Source organism: Myxocyprinus asiaticus, chromosome 12 (genome assembly GCF_019703515.2).
Source record: "Myxocyprinus asiaticus isolate MX2 ecotype Aquarium Trade chromosome 12, UBuf_Myxa_2, whole genome shotgun sequence".
Classification (NCBI taxonomy): domain Eukaryota; kingdom Metazoa; phylum Chordata; class Actinopteri; order Cypriniformes; family Catostomidae; genus Myxocyprinus; species Myxocyprinus asiaticus.
Window position 1 is genome coordinate 39,000,016 of NC_059355.1, and position 16,726 is coordinate 39,016,741.

Below are 16,726 nucleotides of genomic sequence, written 5' to 3' on the forward strand. Positions count from 1 at the left end.
TGCAGGTGACACGACGAGAGTAGACACCAACTTGTCCTCTGCTGCTATTCTGAGTTCAAGCTTAGCTCAGGTGAATTTATTTTATATAAGCACAAAGACATGTGATTAAGACTGGGAGTGCAATTTACCCAAAAATTCTGTCATAATTTACATACCATCATATTTTTCAAAATGACTTGCTTCAGTGGAACCTAAAAGTAGTTGTTAGGCAGAAAGACTGTCTCAGTCACCATTCACTTTCCTTTTATGGAAAAGTATGCATTGAAAGTGAATGGTGACTAAGACATACATACATCTTCCTAACACCTTCCATGAGTGTAAGTAAATGATGATAGAATTTTCATTTTTGGGTGAACTATTTCTTTAAGCCTGCAAAGCTTTTGGTTTTGGACTGTAACTAAATCTCTGGCTGTGTGTAGGACATTATGTATTCCGAGACAACAGCAATGGCGCAGCCAGTCCAGACAGCAGAGCACCAGACTGCAGCTTTACCTGAACCTGCTCTCCCTGGACCTCTCCCTGCAGATACCCATGATGCTTACATCTACGGTACAACAATAGTCAATTTAAAGCGACAGATTTTGTGGAGCAGTTGGAAATGTTTCATGTTAGTAGGGATGTGCACGGATAGTCGACATTCGGTTAACCGCTCGATGTGCCATTATTCGAATACCAAAATCACTATTTGGTTATTCTACACGTGCAATAGAGGTCTTCAACCCGACCCGAACTCGTCGAGTTCTGACAAAACCGTCAGTTTTTAAAGTTAAGGGCGAGTTAGAGCTGTTCAAAACATGCTTTTCTGTGCATCTGCGCCGTTTATCTATATGCTGTTAACAAGCACTGGACTGTTGCGCTGAATCTCACTTTTTCCTTTCAGCATCTTGTGCAAGATTGCCACATTTTTAGACACTAAGTAAAGTTAAAAAGAACATTCATTTTTATAAATGAATCACTAAACACCTGCCTTATTTCATTTGTTGCGATCTGTTGTGCTACTTTCTGAAGAAGTTCAGATTGCAAGAGGACTTCATGTGACTGTTACACCATTAAACATGATTCCAGGTTGTTTTTCATGAAGGAAAGTTTCATCACCTTATAAATGGTAAGACTTTTCTCTTTTGTTTTTCCCTTTTGCTCTGGTGTGCATATTTACATACAATAAATAGACAAGTTCAATGCCATTTGATTTTTAAATGGTTTAAAATCAAAGCACCCTGAAGAGGCTATTTAACTGCAGCAGTTTTAACTCCACGAACATGACAATATTTGTGTTCACTCCACTCATGGAAATGTGAACCTGGCCGGGCAGAGCGCATATACAGGCAGTGTTTAATGTGAGATTTAATCATTTATAGATCTATGTATTGTGCTATTTAGGCTAATAGCTCACGGTGCACTTTGCTATTTTGAGTAGTGTTTGAGAAAATTCCATCGCAATAAACATTCTTTATTCTCCCGTGTCCCGACTCTTGACGAAAAAACTATTAACCGTTCGTGAAACCTTGTGGTTAACCAAATGTTAAAAATGGTAACCCTGCACATCCCTAGTTAATTCATTTGAATTTCGATGCATTTAACAAGATGCTTCAATGGAAATATTTAGGAAACATCAAAACTATTGTTCACAGTGAGCCTGGTTTCTCCCAAGGTTATTGTTTTCTCCATTAACCAACTTTTTGTGGAGTTTGTGTTCCTTGCAACCGTCACCTTTTGGCTTGCTCACTGGGGTTCTTATACAGTTATTATTGACTTGTTTACTTAAAACTACACATAACATGTAACGTCATGTATCACACATTATACATTTGCACATATACAGTGAAATACTTTTTTTCACATATCCCAGCTAAGCTGGGGTCAGAGCGCAGGGTCAGCCATGATACGGCGCCCCTGGAGCAGATAGGGTCAAGGGCCTTGCTCAAGGGCCCAACAGTGGCAACTTGGCAGTGCTGGGGCTTGAACCCCCGACCTTCTGATCAGTAACCCAGAGCCTTAGCCGCTGAGCCACCACTGCCCCTAAAAAAAATAAAAAAAATAAAAAAAAAAATAAATTAATTAAATTAATTAACTTTGTTAAAAAATAACAATGTTATTGAGAGAGTGCAACAAAAATCCATCTTCCAAACCATGTATTACCCAAATACACTTTCATAAACCTATAATAATAATATTATATTGTAAATATTTTAGAGCTGTCGGGACGGATTTTGCGGGAAATTGCATACATACGTCATTCATCCGTGCATGTTGATGTCATATCCATACACAGAGAAAATAAGATCCGGTTACTGTTGCGCGCATGTGGGAGTAGCTAAAGCTGAACGTTTGTCACAACGAACGAGAAAAATTGACCATGGATCATTCAAAATGGCAAACCTCCAGGGAATCACTTTGTAAAAACAAAAAAATCCCAAAACAAGCAAAAAGGGAAAGGGACAGAGTTCGTAATAAAACCCGAATCAACATCGGCTTGGCTTTTCAGAGGTGGCGACAACTCCGAGATCTGAAAGGATTTAAAAGCGACCCAGAGATGGCTTTTTTCTTACTCAACAGGTAAGATATTTTATTGATATGGTTTATGTATAATTGGGTAATCACACACACACGTCTATGTGTGTGTTGTAAAATGCAATAATTGTACTGTAATCGGTGCAGGACTTTTCACTTGCTAGCACACGTGTGTATTTTTCTTTATAACGGCAATAATTTATATAAATAAATCCTTTAGTCCTAGGCTTGCCAAGGACATGCGAGTCTTGAAATGATGTTGACCATTGGTTGGTAACAATTACAACCTATAAAAATGAGTTACTGCCGTGGTCTGTTTGGCCAGAATATCCTGCAGTTATACAAATTTTACAACGTTTGACCTTATCAGACTAGCAATCATTGTGTCTAATGTTAACAAACGTTGCCTAACTTTTGTAACGTCATTTATTTCAAAACATCAATGTTTCCAGTAAGTCAAAACAACAGCATAAGATATGGCACTTACCTGCTCAGATGACATATTTTCGGATAGCCGTCTTTTCCTTTCTTTCATTATTTATTTTGTCCATTCGCTCTGATAAGATGTCCTGTATTCATGTGTACACCGGTGCCTCAAACCACATTCATCTGCACAGTGGAGCAGAGCCGAACCACAACCAAAATAATGTTCTCCCGCAAGATGCATGCAGTTTTATTTTTTAACTGCTAGAGGGCCAAAAGTTACATAGTGTAGCTTTAATTTTATTTTTTTACACAATTTACAATCATATTTTTATCAAACTGCACAATGATGACTCTAAGACTTTATAGATATTACAGTTTAATTTTCTGTTAAAGCATGATTTTCTGTAAAGCTGCTTTGAAATGATGTGTGTTATGAAACACGCTAAATATATAAAAAAAAAAAAATTCTTATTATGAGGGGCCAAGCCCCAAAGGTTGTAGACCCCTATTGCTTTTGTAGCTTCGTTAGCGCAACTCCCATGCCGGCTGACGCCGGTTCGAAACCCGCTCGGAGCGGGTCGAGCAGGACCAGTTATACTTGCATTAAAATGCTTCCATTTACAGTGGCCTCCATATTGGATTGACATTTTTAGTTTTTTTTTCTTTTCATGTCCTCCAAAGTTTGCCCGATTTGCCCAAAAAGTTGCTCAGATAATCTCCAGACTAAGCCAAACAGAAATTACTAAACTGGATTTTGATTTTCGAAGTTGTTAAAGTTATGCTAAAACAATTTTTTTTGTCGTAAAGCAGTATATTGGCAATGCTTTGGTCTATTCAAACAAAACTTGGTGTGCTTCATTAGGACCATGATCTGAGGGTATATGGCAAAATTGTTGACATTTTCAAATACAGGTCATGAAATGGCTATTTGCCCACGTTTTAACCGTTTGTTAAAAAATCATGAGCTTTTTGCTTTGGATTTTGAATTTTAATATAAAGTAATAAATCTGTTGAACGCTTTTTTTGGATTTAAAAGAAAATTGGTATGTGTCTTCAACATCATGTCCTGAGGGTACTTGAGCAGTTTAGAGATGGTGCCACTTATAGTTTAAAATAAAAATGCTACATGCTATAATAGCTTAACATGCTAATCAGTTTTAAAAATGGTATTAACAAATGTATTTCTGTTGACCTTTTGAGTCTTCACATTAGGCTTACTACAACATTGGCCATAGTTAACTGCATAATTCTTGCTTTAATTCAAATAATTTTAGCTGTAACCAGAACATTTTCTTAGTAATCGTTTCGTACTCTCAACTTGGAATGTCTATTTGCCATCAATCTAGATCAGTTGAGTTGCGCAGTGGTTAAAGCTCTGTACTATGATTCAAAAAATCATTGCTGCTTGCAGCTGTTTTCTATATATTTTCGTGTGAAATGTACTGCCTACATAATTTCTGTTGGCTATAGTCACAAAGCATAAAATTAGCACTTGTAGGTTGTAACCGTTAGCTATGAAGACTGCATCAAAGCATATATCACGCAGTGCGAAGACCGTTGCAATTTGACTCTCTTTTACCAAAAAGTATTGTAGCTGTACCGTGGTACTTTGAGATACTGCATGGTACTGAATGGAAATATCAGGATAAAAACATTGTATTCAGAAAGAGGTAATCACAGCACTCTCCCAGCTAATCCAGGTGCTATGACCAAATTATTAATTATAAAAACATTGTATTCCCATGGTACAATGTCCAAAAAAACATTGTAATACAATGGTACTTTTTGGTCATTTTTGTAAGTGTTATATTTACTGCATGCTTATTGCTCTAAAATGTTTTGGTGGTGGGTACTAACTGGCTTAAACTAAGCATGTTTTGTCTCATCTCTGCTAATGAATTGTTTCATGGTACTCTTTGTTTCTGCAGAATCTGATGCTCCAGATTTGTCTGCCTTCCTTTATGATGCAACTTCTGGCTTCTATTACGACCCTCAGACAACCCTGTACTATGATCCAAACTCAAGGGTTAGTGTAGGAATTGCCCCTTTATTTGATTTGATTGCTGGGTATAATTAGAAAGCAATACAGGGGCCTGGGTAGCTCAGCGAGAAAAGACACTGACTACCACACCTGGAATTCGCAAGTTTGAATCCAGGGCGTGCTGAGTGACTCCAGCCAGTTCTCCTAAGCAACCAAATTGGCCCGGTTGCTAGGGAGGGTAGAGTCACATAGGGTAATCTTCTCGTGGTTGCTATAATGTGGTTCGCTCTCAGTGGGGCGCGTGGTGAGTTGTGCGTGGATGTCGCGTTGGTTGGTGTGAAGCCTCCACACGCGCTATGTCTCCACTGTAACGCACTCAACAAGCCACGTGATAAGATGCGTGGGTTGACGGTCTCAGAAGCGGAGGCAACTGAGATTCGTCCTCCGCCACCCGGATTGAGGCAAGTCACTATGCCACCACGAGGACTTTTTTTGGGCATTCCAAAATTGGGCATTCCAAATCGGGGAGAAATAAAAAGAAAAAAAAGCAATACAGTGTCAGATTAATTCCTGGCTGAAAATGTTTTTTGCTTGTGTAGTATTTCTACGAGGCTCAGAATCAGCAATACTTGTACTGGGACAGTACCTCCAAGACCTACATCCCAGTCCAAAGCTCCTCCATAGACGTTCAGGAGCCAGCCCCCGAAGTTAGTGTTCCCGTGGCAGCTGTTGGTAAGGTAATTGCCACGCCCATCACAGAGGAGGAAGTAAAGCAAGCTGTAGAGACCATGCCAGATATGCGGGTGGAGGAGGAACCTGCCCCAAGAGCCGAAAAGAAAGAGAAGGAAAAGGAGGAGAAGCCCAAAAGTTTAGCAGCATTTAAGGTGTGCCTGCATCACTCCATATCACAATGTGCTTTGTACTTGCAGTGCTATTAAGTCCCTTATTAGAAATGACAATATAAAGGCAATTGGAAACTGTAACAACAACTAGCACAATGAAAGATCTGTGTGGTAATCTTTGCTCTGCTCATCAGATAATGAAAGACATGGAGCGATGGGCAAAAATCCAGAACAGGCAGAAAGAGATTGTCCGAGCGCCTTCCCCTGTCCTCAAGTCTGGAGGAGATGACCAAAAGCCTTCCAAGGCTGCTGATGCAGCATATGCCATCTTTGAAAGGAAGGTCAGACCCCTTTGACTGTTTATTTAATTAATTTTTTCCTTACATTCTCTTACATTTAAAAAAAAAAAAAAAAATATCTAGTTTATTTCATTATCCAACCAGTCGTAGGTCTACTGAACTAAGTACTTAAAGGATAAAGGATAGTTCACCCAAAAATTAAAATTCTCTCATCATTTACTCACCCTCATGCCGTCCCAGGTGTGTATGGCTTTCTTTCTTCTACTGAACTCAAACGAAGATTTTTAGAAGAATATCTCCTCTCTGTTGGTACATTCACTGCAAGGAAATGATGGCTAGAACTTTGAAGCTGCAAAAACACATAAAGGCAGCATAAAAGTAATCCATAAGACTCCAGTGGTTAAATCCATGTCTTCTGAATCAAAATGATAGGTGTGGGTGAGAAACAGATCAATATTTAAGTCCTTTATTACTATAAATTATCCTCCCTACCCAGGTGGCTATATGCACAAAAATGTGAATCGCCAAAAAGAAAAGTACAATGTGAAAGTGGAGATTTATAGTATATTAAAAAAATTAGATTTAAATATTGATCTTTTTCTCATCAACACCTATAATATCTCTTCTGAAGACATGGATTTAACCACTGGCATCTGGATAAAATTTTTGCTGCCTTTATGTGCTTTTTGGAACTTCAAAATTCTGGTCACCATTCACTTGGTTGTATAGACCTACAGAGCTGAGATATTCTTCTAAAAATCTTCATTTGTGTTCTGCAGCAGAAATAAAATCATACACATCTGGGATGGCATGAGGGTGAGTAAATGATGAGAGAATTTTTAATTTTGGGTGAACTATCCCCTTAAGTACTTGATCTCTTTATTTTAACTAATGCCTGTGATTTATTCCATACTTTTCACTCATTTTTATAGGTCGGTGGAGACGATTTATTCAAGAAGCCTCTTGCCTCTGCAAAGAAAGAGGAAAAGTTGTCAAAGGTGAGATTTTAGTCTTTTTATTAAAAATACAAACATCTTAACACACACAAACTCACTTTTCACAAATGGTTAAAAGGGCAACACATCGCCTTGACCCTGATTGATGTAGGCTATTTAATAACCCACACTAAAGTAAATTTACAGTGAGTGTCATTGTAGATGAAAGCAATAGTACCCCCTCTCTCTGTGTTGGCAGCGCCCCATGGGCTCTCTTGGAATGTTGGCGGCTGATTATGGGGCTGGCAGCGACGAAGAGGAAGAAGAGAAACACGAGAAGCAGGAAGCCCTGCGGCCCGTCAATAACCAGTCACAGGTGGAGAAGGAAGAGAGGTTGACAGACTGGAAGAAAATGGCATGTCTGCTGTGCAGGAGACAGTTCCCCAATAAAGACGCTCTGATCCGCCACCAACAGCTCTCAGATTTGCACAAGGTGACAAATCTCATGATTAAAACTATTATGGAGTAATAAGAACAGTATATAGCTGCAAGCAGCGATGACAGGCCCAAGCACTACGGCGCCATCGCCACCTGGTGGCTCTAGGAAAGCAAATCATGGTGGGCGCATGCATTTGAGAGGGTCAATATAAGAGGACTATTTCAATTTCACACAAAGTGTCACACTTCCTGTTGTCAGTTGGTGGCGCTACGACCGTGACCCACAATAGCCACATCAATGCAATTAGCTGACATGACCAAACATACTGCTCAAGTTTGATCTAAATCTGTCAATGCACACAGAAGATATGAGACACTTCCTATTTCCTTTTTTTTGCCATAAATGTATTGCCTCACTATGGCTACAACATTCAAGCTATCAAATCCGTTTGCAATTTAGCATCTACAATGTCTTGGCATGATGTTGCACAAATTTGGTACCAGTCACACGAATCCCCTAGGAGGATTATTCAAAAGTTCAGGGCCTGCAATAAAAAAAAAAAAAAGCATATTCAAACCAAAATGGCCGACTTCATGTTGGGCGGAGCTAATGACTGTAATTTTGAAAGTTGTCCAGCTTCAGAACAATATATGTAGTAAGTTTGGTGACCGTAGAAGAAACTGACCCCACCACTTTTGTCAAAAGGTGGCGCTAGAGAGCTCCCCAGCCACGCCCTTGTGGCAACTTTGTCCCAGGCATAATGGCCGACAACTCTGTGTGTGCAAAATATCATTAAAATTCAAGCATGCCAAGTACCTTAAAAACATGTGAATATACATAAAAAGGAATAATGACATTTTATTGCATTGCCATGGCAACACTATTTAAGATATCAAGAATCCCTTCAGAATTTTAAATCTGCACTGTCTTGACATTATTCTAAAAAAAATTGAAGCAATTCAGGTAAACATAAGAGGGATATTTCAAAGTCTGTTAAAAGTGCCACACTTTCTTCTACCAGTTGGAGGTGCTACGACCGTGACCCACAACAGCCACATCAGTGTGATCAGCCCGCAAGGCCAAACATACCGCTCAATTTTGATGTAAATCACATGAAGCATGCAGACGAGACACTTCCTGTTTCCCTTTTTGTTTTGTTTTTTGTTTTTTTAACATTAATTTATCATGTCACCATGGCAACACTGTTCGATATATCAAAAATCCGTTCACAATTTAGCATCGTCAATTTCCTGGTATGATGTTGCCCGCATTTGGTACCTGTAACATGAATCCCCTCGGAGTATTACAAATTCCAGAGCATGCATATTTCAAACAATCCAAAAATGGCCGAGTTCCTGTTGGGTGGAGCTTTATCAGCGTGAAAGTTGTCTGACATGATGAGATCTATATATGTACAAAGTTTGGTGACTAGCTCAAAAGGGATGTGCTACAGAACCCCCCGAACATGCCCATCTTCTAGGTGGCACTACAGAGCCCCCTCTGCATGCCCATGTATATACTTTTGCCACGCCCTAATGGCGGACAACTCTGACGTATGTGCAAAATGTAATGAGTTTGAGCTTAAGTGCCCTGAAACCTTAAAAAAAAAAAAAAAATCCTTAGAAGAACAGTCCGCACTTTCAGTGCTTAGGCCCTAATGATCTGACAAATTAAGAGAATCAAGACCGTAAAATGTTGGTTAGTCAAATTGTACAGTGTGGATATTTTTATTTATTGTGTTTATGTGGTGTTTTTGTGGTGTGGTTGATTGACAAAATTCCATAGTTTACACCCTTAATGGTTTAATTATTTCTTAGTATGAATGTCCTTTCAAGCCCTGCTCAGATTTGCACAACAGAATCCTTGCATGTTTTGACCTGCATTTTGTTTTATCTTCTTATTTTAGCAAAATATGGAGATACACACGAAAATTAAAAGATCAAAGCGAGAGCTGGAGGCTTTAGAATACCAGGAAAAAGAGGTATTTTTCCCCATCAATTATACATGGCTGCATCATTTAAAGCTCTTTAAATGGGTTGTTAATAGGATGTATATCTTTTTTTTTGCTTGGGTCAGCATGTGCTTGCTACAAATGTATTTTACTTGTAGTTTGTAAGTATAGTATATAGATTATAAAGAGACTCCACTTTTCTCAGAATAGTCTGAAATGAAATGTTTTACCATGCACCTTCATTCTGAACCCCTGTCCTTGTAGTTGACAATTAGGGAATCAAACGGTTCACCTGAAACAAAAAGAAGAAAGCAGCAAAACACATGGGCCGGCAGCTCAAGGTATGTGAATTTTAAATCCTAATACATTTCATTTCAGTTTAGGCTTTTCTGTGGAATTCTTGTATATGAACATACATTTTCTGTAATATATAAATATAATATGGTATTTCTTCAACTTCGGGCACTTTTAGCACTGTGAATTTCTAGAAAGTAAAAAACTTTTCATGAAAGTAACATTTTTCACATACATTTGGAAAAATTACTAGACATAATTTTCCCATAATAAAAACCAAAAATGGAGGGGTTGGAATTGCTACAGACCTCCCAATTTGATATTCCAACGATATTTACTTGTCGGTTCAATATGTATCACGATACATAGTATGTGCAAAACTACCAATTTTAAATCGACCAGTTGGTGCATTGTCTGAGCTATTTTAAAATTGATTATTACAATCACAATCTGTAAAAGAATTTAACAGATTTTTTTCCCCCACCCCTAATATATATATATATATATATATATATATATATATATATATATTCATACACACACACACTGGCGGCCAAAAGTTTGGAATAATGTACAGATTTTGCTGTTTCAGAAGGAAGTTGGTACTTTGATTCACCAAAGTGGCATTCAATTGATCACAAAGTATAGTCAGGACATTACTGATGTAAAAAACGGCACCATCACTATTTAAAAAAAAAATTTTTTTTTGATAAAATCTAGACAGGCCCCATTTCTAGCAGTCATCACTCCAGCACCTTATCCTTGAGTAATCATGCTAAATTGCTAATTTGGTACTAGAAAATCACTTGCCATTATATCAAACACAACTGAAAGCTATTTGGTTTGTTAAATGAAGCTTAACATTGTCTTTGTGTTTGTTTTTGAGTTGCCACAATATGCTATAGACTGGCATACTGTGGTATTAAGGTCAATATTAGGTAAAAAAATGGCAAAAAAAAAAAACAGCTTTCTCTAGAAACTCGTCAGTCAATCATTGCTTTGAGGAATGAAGGCTATACAATGCTTGAAACTGCCAAAAAAACTGAATATTTCATACAAAGGTGTACACTACAGTCTTCAAAGACGAAGGACAACTGGCTTTAACAAGGACAGAAAGAGATTTGGAAGGCCATATGTACAGCTAAACAAGAGGATAAGTACATCAGAGTCTCTAGTTTGAGAAATAGACGCCTCACGTGTCCTCAGCTGACAGCTTCATTGAATTCTACCTGCTCAACACCAGTTTCATGTACAACAGTAAAGAGAAGACTCAGGGGTACAGGCCTTATGGGAAGAATGGCAGAGAAAAAGCCACTTTTGAAACAGAAAAAAAAAAAGAAAAGGTTAAAGTGGGCAAAGAAACACAGGCAGTGGACAACAGATAAATTGGAAAAGAGTGTTATGGATCTTAACCCCATAGAGCTTTTGTGGGATCAGCTAGACTGTAAGGTGCGTGAGAAGTGCCTGACAAGACAGCCACATCTATGGCAAATGCTACAGGAAGTGTGGGGTGAAATGTCACCTGAGTATCTGGACAAACTGACAGCTAGAATGTCAAGGATCTGCAAAGGTCTCATTGCTGCACGTGGAGGATTTTTTGATGAGAACTCTTTGAAGTAGTTTAAGTTTTGCAAATTGTAATAGTAATTTTTCACGTTATTAATGTCCTGACTATACATTGTGATCAGTTGAATGCCACGTTGGTGAATAAAAGTACAAGTTTCTTTCCATAAGAGCAAAATCTGTACATTATTCCAAACTTTTGGCCACCAGTGTGTATGTATGTTTTATATATATATATATATATATCTATATAGATATATATATATATATATATATATATATATATATATATATATATATATATATATATAGATATAGATATAGATATAGATATATATATATATCTCAGCAAAAAAAGAAATGTCCTCTCACTTTCAACTGTTTTTATTTTCAGCAAACTTAACATGTGTAAATATTTGTATGAACATAAAAAGATTCAACAACTAAGACATAAACTGAACAAGTTTCACAGACATGTGACTAACAGAAATGGAATAATGTGTCCCTGAACAACTAACACTCACTATCTGGTGTGGCCACCAGCTGCATTAAGTACTGCAGTGCATCTCCTCCTCATGGACCGCACCAGATTTTCCAGTTCTTGCTGTGAGATGTTACCCTACTCTTCCACCAAGGCACTTGCAAGTTCCCGGACATTTCTGGGGGGAATGGCCCTAGCCCTCGCCTGCCGATCCAACAGGTCCCAGACGTGCTCAATGAGATCCGGGCTCTTCGCTGGCCATGGCAGAACACTGATATTCCTGTCTTGCAGGAAATCACACACAGAACGAGCAGTATGGCTGGTGGCATTGTCACGCTGGAGGGTCATGTCAGGATGAGCCTGCAGGAAGGGTACCACATGAGGGAGGAGGATGTCTTCCCTGTAGCGCACAGCGTGACGCCCCAGACCATGACGGACCCTCCACCTCCAAATCGATCCCACTCCAGAGTACAGGTCTCAGTGTAACGCTCATTCCTTCGACGATAAATGCGAGTCCGACCATCACCCCCGGTGAGACAAAACCACGACTCGTCAGTGAAGAGCACTTTTTGCCAGTCCTGTCTGGTCCAGTGAAGGTGGGTTTGTACCCATAGGCGACATTGTTGCCGGTGATGTCTGGTAAGGATCTGCCTTACAACAGGCCTACAAGCCCTCAGTCCAGCCTCTCTCAGCCTATTGCGGACAGTCTGAGCACTGATGAAGGGATTGTGCGTTCCTGGTGTAACTTGGGCAGTTGTTGTTGCCATCCTGTACCTGTCCCGCAGGTGTGATATTTGGATGTACCGATCCTGTGCAGGTGTTTTTACACATGATCTGCCACTGCGAGGATGATCGGCTGTCCTTCCTGTCTCCCTGTAGCACTGTCTTAGGCGTCTCACAGTATGGACATTGCAATTTATTGGCCTGGCCACATCTGCAGTCCTCATGCCTCCATGCAGCACATTCACGCAGATGAGCAGGGACCCTGGGCATCTTTCTTTTGGTGTTTTTCAGAGTCAGTAGAAAGGTCTCTTTAGTGTCCTAAGTTTTTATAACTGTGACCTTAATTGCCTACCGTCTGTAAGCTGTTAGTGTCTTAACGACCGTTCCACAGGTGCATGTTCATTAATTGTTTATGGTTCATTGAACAAGCGTGGAAAACATTGTTTAAACCTTTTACAATAAAGATCTGTGAAGTTATTTGGATTTTTACAAAATTATCTTTAAAATACAGTGTCCTGAAAAAGGGCTGTTTCTTTTTTGCTGAGTTTTTATATATATATATATATATATATAATATATATATATATAAAATAAAATAAATAAACTTCAATATATTATAGAGTTTTTTTCCTCCACCCCTAATTATATATATATATATATATATATATATATATATATATATATAATTAGGGGTGGAGGAAAAAAACTCTATAATATATTGAAGTTTATTTATTTTTTGGGAATTATTCTAGCTAGTCTACCTCAATATGTTATCAGTCTATTTCTTAATTTTCTATTGACCATACCATGTTGCGTGGTGTTCCAGGGGCAGTCATAAAGGCAGTGAGAGACCAGGTTTAGGTCTAGAAACTACTGAGGTGAGTGTCTTTCCCGCTTGCCTTGGTTATGTATTGAACTATGGCAATCATCTGAATGTAAATTAACTTTAATTTTTTCTTTGTCTCAATTCTCACCAAAGCGGAAGAAAAAAGAGTCTGTCGTCTGGGATCATGCTACATACAAGCAGGCAGTTCGGAAGGCCATGTTTGCACGTTTTAATGAGCTGGACTGAAAGTAAAATAATGAACAACAAAACAAAGGAAATAGTGAATACACATGCACACAAACAGTGATGAACTATTCTGTTGGCAGCTCATTCCAGGCTTTTTGAACTGGCATACAATTCCATATTGTATCTAACCCTTAATTTTGTGGATATGGTGATGTGTGCTTGTAAAAAAAATGTTTTACTCTTTCCTGTGTTTATTCATCCTGTTTTTCTGGCTCTATTTTTCAGGGCTTTTTAAATATTACCTAATTTGACAATTCACTATTGTTTAATTTTATGTAGTTAATGTATGTACTATTCATTTGTACAATAAAATATTTGTGCTAAAGAGCCTAAAAACACAACATTACTGTGGTTATTACTCAAACTCTAAATGTGGCTGTCAACATCCAATCTTAAGTGATTTATATACTGTTTTTTTTAGTCAGTGTTGTAATAAATGTGGCCATTTACAAAGTTACTTGGAAGTTTTGCCTATAAAAGAAGTGATATTTTACAGTATTATAGAGAATTATAGACATAAGTCAGGAATTACCAATAGAGGTTGTTTTCAAAGCCTCCTCCAGGTGGAAGTAGAGAACAATTTTCATCACTTTAAATTTCACATTGAGCTGCACCTAAAAAAGGGTCTGCAGCCCTATCTTTGCTATAACTGCGGATGTTTGGTCATACAGAAAATATAAAAAATTGCTTGAGCCAATAACATTTTGTACAACAAAATTCCTCATGTTTTAAGCAGCTAACCCACTTTCTAACATTTCCAACATTTGAGTTCAGTTAATTGCACAACATTTTGCAGCAAATGTTTTGGTGGGATTGGGTTCTATAGAGGTCAGTAAGTAATATATCAGCAGTACTTACAATAAGGATCCCTAGTTCTCTGACATTCAATGAGTGTTAGATCCTTTTCTTGGTGGACAAATAGTCTTGCTCTGTCCATTCAGTATGAGCTTGTTGAAAGAGAGGTATGTGGACTCTCACACTGTTTGTTTTGGTCAATCATGCTTGAATGATTGATCAGGCGTAGGAAGACCCCAAAAAGGATTCTACACATCCAGCTGATAATACTCATGTTGGTATAATATATGGACACACCAGATCCGTGAGACTTGCTCTCCACAGAGCAAATTTTAGTACTCTGTTCTTTATCACATTCTGCTTTGATGTGTAAATGTTTGCTGCCTGTAGTCATGGTATAATGTAGAGCGTGTCAAAGGTCGGCTTGCTTTCCTTCCTCCTTATGGTTGTTATCTGTAATTGCTTTTTAATTAGTCATTCTTTAAAAGAACGCTTGCAAAGCGTCCGTTCCAGCCTGCTGCTTTTGAAGAGGACTTTTGTCATATCGAATTTTCTCAAATTTTGTTCCCATACATGCTTCTTGGCCTGTTTCTGTGTCTATGGATTGAAGTAGAGTAACTGTGTCCCAGGCTGAGATTTGAAGATTTCCCATTAGTTCACTGTTATAAGACTGTAGAGCTAAAATTAAGTTTAAAAGTTTTCAGTGTGCCCAGACATTATGTACAGTTGAGGAAATATCATGACAAATCTACTTTGGGATTTGGATTTTGGACAATATGAAAAGTAATCTTTTAATCTCAACTAATGATCGTAAATCTCATCAAATAAAATTTCTATCACATTTGAATATCTAAATATTCATGTAAATATCTGATTATCCATTTTATTCCGGCATGACTTGAGCATGTCCCAAAAAGCATCTTGTGTGCTTCAATGGAAGAAAGGAAATCTGACCTTTTCGACAAATTAGTTGTCATGTTCAGTATCACACTTTTGCTTTTTTGATTAGTGACCTAGAAATTGTACAAAATTTTATATTAATGTCAATACAAGTTAAGCAAGTTAAGTAACAGCATTTGTGGCATAATGTTGATTTCCACACACAAAAATTTTGTTAAAAGAAAGGCAAGGGCATAGCAAGGAAATTACTTTTGTGTGGGTCTCAATAAATGGATGGGCCAAGTTTTTTTTTTTTACCAAATATTCCTTAACAGAGAAGCAGCGCATTCAAACAGTTCTTTCACACTTTCAGAAATCAGAATGTATACATTTTTTAAACTATTTTATCAATATATATTTGAAGAAATTGAATAATCTTTAATATTCTGAGTGGGCCTGGGTTTCATTTGACTATGCCACTGCAGTAAGGTACTTACAATGGAAGTGCATGAGGCCTGAACTCTTAAAATACACATTGTTTTAAAAGTATAGTCACAACAAGACATAAACTTTCTATTTATTAACATGATTTTAGTGTGATAAAATCTCTTACTAACCTTATCTGTGTAAAGTTATATCCAGTATTACAACTTAATTGTCATGGCAACGAAACCCTGTAGTCCCAGCAATGGCTATATCTACCTTAGTAAATAATCTTATCACATTAAAATCATGTTAAAATGCATAATGTTTATGTCTAGTGGCTCTACTTTTAAAACAGTGTATATTTTAGCGTTTACGGACTGACACCATTCACTTCCATTGTACTTGCCTACTGCAACCTGCTTTTTTGTCTTTTTAAAATAAATAAACAAGGAGCAAGTAGACTTTTTGTGTGTGTGTGGTAATCAACATTTTGCCACAAATGCTGTTAATTGAACTTGTATTAAACCCAAAACGTTCTTTTAAATATTTATTCTTTATATTTCCAGGTTTAGATTAGATTTTGAATCTAAGATTTTTTTATTTGAACTTTTGATCCCCACTTTGTCTATTTGGTTACCATTCATGGTTTACATGGTTTGATCTTCTTTCCTCTGTTTTTGCAGAAGGTCTGCATTGGTTTAAAGAAGTTCCAGTCCTGCCATATTTTCTGCTTCTCATTCAGATTCTCTTCTGTATCTTTAAGGCTTTTGCAGTCACAGTAGTTTTGTAATCCATCACTGTATTCTCTCTTGTCTGCTTGCACCTAGTGGGCCAGATGTCAGCAACACCGCGCTCATTATATTACTGCAGAGCGCGTCAAATTACCTTTGGCCTTCAGATGAGTCCAGACCATTAGAGTGGAGATACAGAGGGGCCGGTGAGGATAAATGTGGGCGTCTGGGGTTTTGTACCCACTGCACGTGCTGGTTGAGCTCTCAGGGGCAGCAGGGCCGACTTTGGAAACCGTGCGGGGGGCCTCATTATCTCCAGCTAAAGCTGCTTCTTGCACATAGAGATGCATGGGGTCCCTGATCAGCCTTGAGATAGCC

The 16,726-nt window shown here is 38.0% G+C and overlaps 1 protein-coding gene across 1 annotated transcript in view; it reads left to right on the plus strand.

Moving 5' to 3' along the window:
• Window positions 1-13,875, plus strand: part of LOC127449103 (RNA-binding protein 6-like) — a 26,579-nt gene extending 12,704 nt beyond the window's left edge. Inside the window, exons 13-23 of the mRNA XM_051712269.1 lie at window positions 6-70; window positions 420-549; window positions 4,866-4,963; window positions 5,518-5,802; window positions 5,955-6,101; window positions 6,992-7,057; window positions 7,254-7,487; window positions 9,340-9,414; window positions 9,649-9,725; window positions 13,272-13,323; window positions 13,425-13,875. Coding sequence (XP_051568229.1) covers window positions 6-70; window positions 420-549; window positions 4,866-4,963; window positions 5,518-5,802; window positions 5,955-6,101; window positions 6,992-7,057; window positions 7,254-7,487; window positions 9,340-9,414; window positions 9,649-9,725; window positions 13,272-13,323; window positions 13,425-13,517 — 1,322 coding nt within the window. The 3' untranslated portion in view covers window positions 13,518-13,875. The remainder of the gene's footprint in view (window positions 1-5; window positions 71-419; window positions 550-4,865; window positions 4,964-5,517; window positions 5,803-5,954; window positions 6,102-6,991; window positions 7,058-7,253; window positions 7,488-9,339; window positions 9,415-9,648; window positions 9,726-13,271; window positions 13,324-13,424) is intronic.
• Window positions 13,876-16,726: the final 2,851 nt, after the last annotated feature.